Source organism: Acyrthosiphon pisum, chromosome A3, assembly GCF_005508785.2.
Source record: "Acyrthosiphon pisum isolate AL4f chromosome A3, pea_aphid_22Mar2018_4r6ur, whole genome shotgun sequence".
NCBI classification, from domain to species: Eukaryota; Metazoa; Arthropoda; class Insecta; order Hemiptera; family Aphididae; genus Acyrthosiphon; species Acyrthosiphon pisum.
In genome coordinates this window covers 19,998,667-20,007,312 of record NC_042496.1, presented here as the reverse complement: position 1 = coordinate 20,007,312, position 8,646 = coordinate 19,998,667, and the positions used below count along the sequence as shown (strand labels likewise).

The following is an 8,646-nucleotide window of genomic DNA, read 5'->3' as shown; positions in this document are numbered from 1 at the left end:
TTTTAAAATTCAAGCTAAATCTATAAGTATGAATAATGATCATACTATTATTATAGTTCATTTTATCTGTTTATGTGGAGATACCAACTAATCAATCTCACTAATAATAAAATAGGTATATCGAATGTTTTGTTCTTTTGTTTTCAACGAATAACAAATAGTCAAGACTGGATACGCCAGTTGCCAGTGAGCCTACTGATTTCCACACACAAAGAAGTAGGTAAAATATTTATTTTTTTGTGAAATTTTAACATAAAAAATGTATAAGTAGTACATTTTATTTAGTAATAGGTATACTAGCATAAATTAACAGGTGTGGCTTGGTACGGTGCCGTTGGTCAGTGGCGTGCCGAACAGTCATTTTTTGAGGCAATTGCCTCAAGGGAAATTTGGGTGGGTGGGTGGATGTGTTAGTATAGATGTGCAACTTATACCTAAAAAAACTTAATAATATCTATTATTTTGAATAATAAAAAAAAATAGTGAAAAAACTGTTGGTGGTGGGGAGGGGGATCAAATTGTATAGTTTGCCTCAGGTCTGCTTGTCAGTTCGGCACGCCACTGCCGTTGGTTGCTATACGATTGACAGTAAGTAACGCCCGCTGCTACCAGTTCTCGGATGGGTGATCACCCGGGTTCGTAAAACCTTACCACATATAAGTTCCTAACCAGCCGTACTAACAGTTTCAACCTTACTGTACTAACCCTACAAGCCTTCCAGACTAATGACCTCAATCGTCAGACTTAATCTAATAGAAAAAAAATTAATATGTTGTATAGTAAATAAAGTAATAAATCAACAGAAAAAACATCAAAAGTCAACATTTGAATGAATGTTTAAAAATAACTCAACAATAATTGTTTATACTGTTTATTGTAGATTTTTCTGAGTCAATCTTGTTGTTAATAGATTATATTCGATGGAATTAAGTATTTCTAAAGGTATAATCTCGGGTATAATATTATTTGATTTGTTTTATATTTTCTCCCCACCAATTATTTGGGTACCTATATTTATTTATAAGTATATAAATGTATACAATTCTAAAATGGGAACTGGTATTACTATTTAAATATTTATATTTTATTATTTACTGTTATTTTAATCCAACGAACAAGAGCAAATCACAACAATAATATTGTAAAGCATTGCATAATGTGTTATGACTTATGATGTTAGTTTATGACGTATTAGTACCTATAACTTTTAAGTTATAACTTATAACTTATATTACATTCTGTTAAGGTTTTGTGCGTTTTTCCATGTTTTCAGATGTGTTTTTTTAGGGGGTATAAAAGAAATCGGAATAAATATATAAATTGAGTACACAGGATAGAGATTACAGAGTACGACAAATATTTTTATAAAACTAGTGGTGAACAAAATCTCGTTAATTTAAATTACGAAGCGGCAAGAAACGAGTATCTATACGCATAACCGAACCGTTGAAAAGTCGGTCCTAAGACTACGAAAATGTCAATTCTTTTTCAAAATTCTTATCGCTTCTCTAGATCATCGGTTCGTTGGAAAAAATGCAAAATGCTTAAATTACAGTCAGCACGCGTGTTACACTCAGACAGAAAATCTGCACGTCTCTTCACGTTTCACAAGAATATTATAGTAGTCTTATAAAAGAAACAACAACAATTTCAAAAGATCAAAATGCCACAAGGCGGAGATATCGACCCCGTCACCTAAACCTTCGTTTTTCCCGTAACGACGTCTGCACAGGAAGCGCGCACGCTCTCGTCCACGACCTGACTTACCCAACAAATGGGACAAGGTCTGAGGGGCCGGCTGCCCGACTCTCGATTACCCCCTTTGACACGCCGATGTGCTTGGTCGGTAAAACTCAATACTCACGTGAACGGACGCCGTTGTTCGAAAACGGTCCACCGAGGTCGGTATGAAACCCTTTGCGGCGGTCGGCACCGTGACGGTTGCCGCGGCGGTCAGCACCGTGACGGCTGCCGCGGCGGTCGGTATCGTGTCGGATGCCGCGGCGGTCGGTATAATATGGTCGGCTGCGGCGGTCGATACCGCGTCGTCGACCGCCGGCGATCGTTGTGTCGGCCATCACCGTCGTACCCAACTCCGTCAGCGCACGAAATACGCACACGTGGAAAACGGGCCGCGAAAGTACGTAGGGCAACACATAAACACCAGTATTGGGTATAGCATTAAACAATAAACTCGTTTTTCTACGTCACTACGAACGGTGGTATGGACCGATGTAACCGTATGACTGCGGTAGACGCGCACCGCCGCACCGGTCACCGAGTCGAGCGAGGAGTCTATTGATAAGAATGTTATAAATAAACAATAATCGGTATTGCCGACGTCTTGACGGAATTCTATCATTGTATTGTTCTACGATTGTACCACGATTTAAGATATACCTATATATCTTAAATCGTGGATTGTACGGACGAGTGCAAATCACGTGACAACTTATGATTAGTGGAATGGGTGACTCGCGATCTTTCTAAGCTCGCGATATACATTATGCTATAATATAGCAGCTGCTCATCCCGCTCACTTCGTTGCCTCGTGCCTGTAAGAAATTACAACTTTAAAAAAAATTCTCATTGTTTTCAAACCTCAACGGCTCAACCGAAATGTTTTAAACAATATTATTTTTTGACATGCAGCTAATATACCTTAAGTATATTGGGGTCCTTTTAGAATCAGCCATAATTAATAGCATTTATATTATAAAATATATATTACTTACATATTATTTGTACAAAAATTAACCGATTAATGAATTAGTAAAACTTAGAAAAATGGCAAACGACGTATGATCAATAATCGGCTGTCACGAATGAACTAAATTACCAAACGCACAGTAATATTATATTATATTCTAACCATCAGCGTTGACCGATATCATGTTTATCGTACTTATTAGTGACACCTAAAAATAAACGTAATCAACTATAATGTGTAATATTTTGATTTTATCTTGACATTCTAAATTCTGATATTCACCTTCGACTCGCTTAGTCGTTATCGACAATGTTCGTTATAATAATCGCTATCGTTCGCATCGTCACACACATATTATTAAATATATATATATATAATATATTATATATGTATATATAATTTTTTTCGTAAAAATTACGACAAGCATTTTCAACTTATAATTTTCGTGGACCCCTATTTACACATGATACACCCCCGATTTTAATTTTCATTGACATAGACCCCTTACAAGTCAAAATCGACCCCAGGGGGTCGATATAGACAGTATCGGCCTGGCACACCAAAGGCCCATGGATCGGTAATAGGTTTTTTAAGGAGCCCCATAATGAAATACAAAATTTACTTGACATTTTGGTGAAAAAATGCCCACCAAATTTTTCCTTTTAAAAATACATTTATTCAAATTCTGATTTTTAGAATTTTTAAGTACACCTAAAGAGTAAAGACCATAATATATTCAAATTCCTGATATTTTTTGTACTACCATTAAAGAGTGTCCTGTGGCTATACAAACTTCTATTTTTCAAATGAGAATTTCCTTTTTTACTGCAAATTATTTAGCAGATGATGTTCTTGTAAATGTAGATGTATCAAAATCAAAATTCTAATAAGTTATTGGCTATCGCTGAATTATTAAAATATGTATACTAAGGATAATAATCTTTAAAATATGGTTTTACAATAAAAAACTTAAAATACCTAATATTAGATGTAGTACCTACTTATCCACTATTATCAGTATACCTACTTCATAATTTTTTCAAATTATTTATCTTGATAGATCAATGGTAATTAGTACTAACAACTAACTACTAACATTTTAAAATCATCTAAGCCCCCAAATCTACTTGTCTAATATCCATATACGTATTATCCTCAGTACACAAATTTATACCTATAACTCAAAACTACTAGTTCGAATTTTGATTTATATGCATCAAAGTTCTCAAAAAAAAATATCCGCTGAATAATAAAAGTAAAAAAAGAGGAGTCCTATTTGAAAAACAGAAGTTTGTGTTGTAACAACATCATCCTTAAATGGTATAAAAAAGTATTCGAAAATCTTCAAGTATATTAAAAAGTTCTAAAAATCAGAATTTATATAATTATATACACACATATGCAATGCCAGATTAAGTGGTGGGGGGGGGGTGTTCTAGCCGGGGTGGAAGTCCCGGGGTGCCCTCTTAAGTACCAAAATGAAAGGGGCCAAAACAATTTTAAGCTTATACACATTTTTTAGTGATTTTAAAGAAAAGTTTTTCTATATTTTAAAAACCATTTTTTTTATCGACAAAAACAACTAAACAGTAAATACCTACAGAAGCATTAGGTGGTAGAAAAAACGCATTTTACTGTTATTTAATATTTTCATTGATATCAATAATATCATCTATAGTTAATAATATGTTGTTTATGTAGGTACGGAGAGAGCTTTTTCTAAATTAACTAGAGTAAAAAATAAGTATATAACCAGTCAAACCCAAGAAAACTTAGACATACAAATGATTTTATATTCTGAGAATGATTTGTTAAAATCATTAGACTTAAAATAAGTACTAAGAAAGTTGGCTTCAAGTAAAGCAAGAAAAAAATGTATTTGATAAAATGGCTTTTATTTGATATTTGTTGTAAATGAGTATACTGTTTATAAATTTAAAAGTTATTATGAAAATTTGAATTTAAATTAATGAAATATGAAATATTAACTTTTATTATACTACAATAAAATGAGTAGCTTTATAGACATAAATTACATTTACCTATCAATTTTCTAATTTGTTCTAATGCAATTGTCAATTTGTGAAATAGTTAGAAAAATATATGTTCCTGCGAGCGTAGCGAGCGGCTTTGTTAACATGTTTTGTCAAAAGGGCCCATATGAAATTTCAGCCCCGGGGCCCAACAGGTTCTTAATCCGGCCTTGCACATATGTACAATTTAAGTAAAAAAATAGCGTGAGCATTCTTTAAAAGTCACCCTGAATAATATTAACGCAAAGCCTGACGAGAGGAATCATTAGTTTAATAATAAAGTATGAAATTTTTGAAATATTTGAAACTCCGAAATAATAAAAAATTATTATTAATTACACAGAAACGAAATAACGAAAAACAAAATTATATTTATATTACCTATAGAATTTTAACTTTGAAGACAAACGATCCACAAGCTATAAGCATAATAGCTTATAACTCAGTATTCAGTAATAAGTACATTGACTGTATTAAGTTCATTTTTTAAGAATTTTAGTTAATATTGTAAATTTTTCTACAAGTTTACAAATGGCTACTATTTTCCACAAAAAAATTCAAAGAAGTTTCATATAGCCCAAAATGAACATATAAATTAATTAATGATGTAGTAAACACAAAAAGTAGAACTAAAAATAAAGAGGAAATACCTATATCTATATCAGTAACTTTACTAAAATATTTGAAAAGATAATAAAAAGTAGGTTAATTAAATTTTTAGAAAAAAAAAAATGTTGTCTAGAAATCTGTATGGTTTCAGACCAAAATTATGTACAGAAAATGAGCTAAATACAATACTACAAAATTTCTTTATGATATATTTGATAAAAGTGAAGAAGTAACAGGAATTTTTCTGGATTTGGCTAAAGCATTTGACATGGTGGATCTTATGAAACTTACTTCCAATTTTGGAATAATTAAGTCAAGCCTAAAACGGTTAAAAAGTTCTCTAGTTGATTGAAAACAAAAAGTCAAAATTAATGGTATTACAGGCTGTACGACAAGGTAGCGTTTTGGAACCAACCTTGTTTATATTGTATATTAATATATTAATTTACTATAGTAAACATGTGACTTACTGCTTAGATATTAACGGGTAAGTTGTAACGTATGCAGACGACACTTTACTTTTTTCTAGTAGATTACTAAGATTTTAATTCGTTTGTAGTTTTATAATATAATTACTAATCATTTTTTCTGATTTATAGTTTCAAAAAGCGATGGTAAAATTAAATTAATATATTTTTTTTTATTTCAAATTTAAATATTTAATCAACTAAATTAAATTATGAACATGTGAATCAATCCCTCGTATATTTTGTGAAAATTAAAATATTTTCTCAGGATGTACATTATGACATATTGTTGAAATAAGTTATCCTTTTAAATTTGTTATAGTAAATATTATGTAAATTTAGATTGTGTTTTATACATACATGTTCCTTGATTACCTAGCCACCAAGGTTAGTTTTTTCCAATTATTATCTACTACCTATAGAATGTTACTATTATTCGACAGTCAAGTTTTAATTAAAACCAAACATTAATCAAGTATTCACTTCTGTAATGTGTACTGGCGCACACAATATTGCTTCATGAATTTGTTACAGTGAGATCGGGTTTAAATGTATGCATCTAAGACAATAACATGTAAATAAATTTTATTTTATTTTTTTATTTATACTATATACTAGATAAAAAAATTATCAAGCATTTTATTTATGATCTACAATATTAAGTTGGTGTATCGAGATCCTTAGCAGGATACAAAATAATTTACTGATATGTATAGCGAACGCAAAGAAATCATAACATACAATCATAATAAAAAGACAAGCGATGTGTGACAATTATAATAAAAATGTCCGTTTTGCCTTGCGTAATCTATGCGGTCCTTGTGTCCACTCAATCCGGCCATGTGGCGTGTAAAGCCATCAAAAGGGCACCCATTTTCCCTTGCGTAAATCAGGCAATCCGTGTGACCGTAGAGCATAGCGGTCCTGCACGTATCCTCGTCCCACGGGCACCCGTTTTCCCGTGCGTATACTAGGCAGTCCATGTGACCGTTCCCCGCGGCGCAGCTGCACGTCCACTTGTCCCACGGGCACCCGTTTTCCCGTGCGTATACAAGGCAGTCCATGTGACCGTTCTCCGCGGCGTTGCTGCACGTTTCCTTGTCCCAAGGGCACCCGTTTTCTCGTGCGAATACCAGGCAGTCCATGTGACCGTTCATCGCGGCTCTGTTGCACGTCCACATGTCCCAAGGGCAACCATTTTCTCGTGCGTATACGAGGCAGTCCATGTGACCGTTCTCCGCGGCGTTGCTGCACGTTTCCTTGTCCCAAGGGCACCCGTTTTCCCGTGCGTATACCAGACAGTCCATGTGGCCGTTCTCCGCGGCAAGGGTGCACGTCCTTTTGTCCCACGGGCACCCGTTTTCTCGTGCGTATACGAGGCAGTCCATGTGACCGTTCTTCGCGGCGTTGCTGCACGTCCCCTCGTCCCAAGGGCACCCGTTTTCTTGTGCGTATACCAGGCAGTCCATGTGACCGTTCATCGCGGCTCTGTTGCACGTCCACATGTCCCAAGGGCAACCATTTTCTCGTGCGTATACGAGGCAGTCCATGTGGCCGTTCTCCGCGGCGAGGGTGCAAGTGACCTCGTCCCACGGGCACAAGTTTTCCCGTGCGTATACCAGGCAGTCCATGTAACCGTTCTCCGCGGCGTTGCTGCACGTCCCCTTGCCCCAATAGCACCCGTTTTCCCGTGCGTATACCAGGCAGTCCATGTGACCGTTCTCCGCAGCGTTACTGCACATCCACTTGTCCCACGGGCACCCGTTTTCCCGTGCGTATACTAGGCAGTCCATGTGACCGTTCTCCACTGCGAAGGTGCACGTATCTTCGTCCCACGGGCACCCATTTTCCCGTGCGTATACTAGGCAGTCCACGTGTCCGTTCCCCGCGGCGCAGCTGCACGTCCACTTGTCCCAAGGGCAACCGTTTTCCCGTGCGTATACCAGGCAGTCCATGTGACCGTTCCCCGCGGCGTTGCTGCACGTCCACTTGTCCCAAGGGCACCCGTTTTCCCGTGCGTATACCAAGCAGTCCATGTGACCGTTCTCCGCGGCGTTGCTGCACGCCCACTTGTCCTTTGCGTATCTTAGGCATTCCAGACATTCCAGACATGGGACCCAAGGGACACCGATCTCGTGAGCGAGTTTCAGGCAATTTATGTGTCCATGCGACGCTGCCTCCCCGCATATCTTTTCAAACCTCTTGTCATTGACGGTCAACTGCAACCTGCTGAACATGGTCTGCCTTTCGTTGCCCTCGTTTAGGTTTTTGTCGATTTTTAATATTTCAAACAGCAACTCGCAACAATGTCGCATATCGACGTCCGGTACCTCCAAACAGTCGTACCTGTCACGCTCGATATCGGTGCAAGCGTAGTACGCCGTTTGCAACAAACTAGGTACTACGTACGTTCTCTCGTTTTCCATCATAGCCTGCCGTCCGCCACAAACGTACATTTGAGTGCTTACTGCTTACACGCGTACAGTAAATGAAAATCGAAATAGTCACTCAAAACAGTTATTGATAATTTATTAACGACGAAACGCCCCTGTTGATATGACAATAAATTAACAACTCAAGAGAAATAAATAATTTCTTGTTCAATGATAAAAATATTATTGGCAATCGACGTGTGATCGTCAATACGATTTACGTTAAGACCGTAGGTGTAGCCCGTAAAGTGTTAAGAACGTAAGATGACCCACGAAAAACAGTTTAAAAAACTAAAAAATGTTACATCAATACAGCACTACAGCCTACAAACTACTGTACGACATCAAGACGATAGCGATTAGTACGATATGGATGGACCATGCCAAATTGTCTT

General features: G+C 36.5%; 2 protein-coding genes across 3 annotated transcripts in view; both read right to left on the bottom strand.

Annotated features, from left to right (window-relative positions):
• Positions 1-2,291, bottom strand: part of LOC100570386 — a 9,986-nt gene extending 7,695 nt beyond the window's left edge. Inside the window, exon 1 of one of the 2 annotated variants that reach the window (XM_016800502.2) lies at positions 1,865-2,291. In XM_016800502.2, the coding sequence (XP_016655991.1) occupies positions 1,865-2,078 (214 nt within the window). In that variant the 5' untranslated portion in view covers positions 2,079-2,291. The remainder of the gene's footprint in view (positions 1-1,864) is intronic. The other variant, XM_003241162.4, reaches the window with a different exon arrangement.
• Positions 2,292-6,490: 4,199 nt separating this feature from the next.
• On the bottom strand, positions 6,491-8,646 carry LOC100168552. The gene has a single exon (XM_029491701.1). The coding sequence runs from the start codon at positions 8,273-8,275 to the stop codon at positions 6,563-6,565; it is 1,713 nt and encodes a 570-aa protein (XP_029347561.1). The 5' UTR covers positions 8,276-8,646; the 3' UTR covers positions 6,491-6,562.

Coding starts and splice junctions, on each gene's coding strand:
- LOC100168552 (XM_029491701.1), bottom strand. CDS start 8,275: ATGTACGTTTGTGGCGGACGGCAGGCTATGATGGAAAACGAGAGAACG.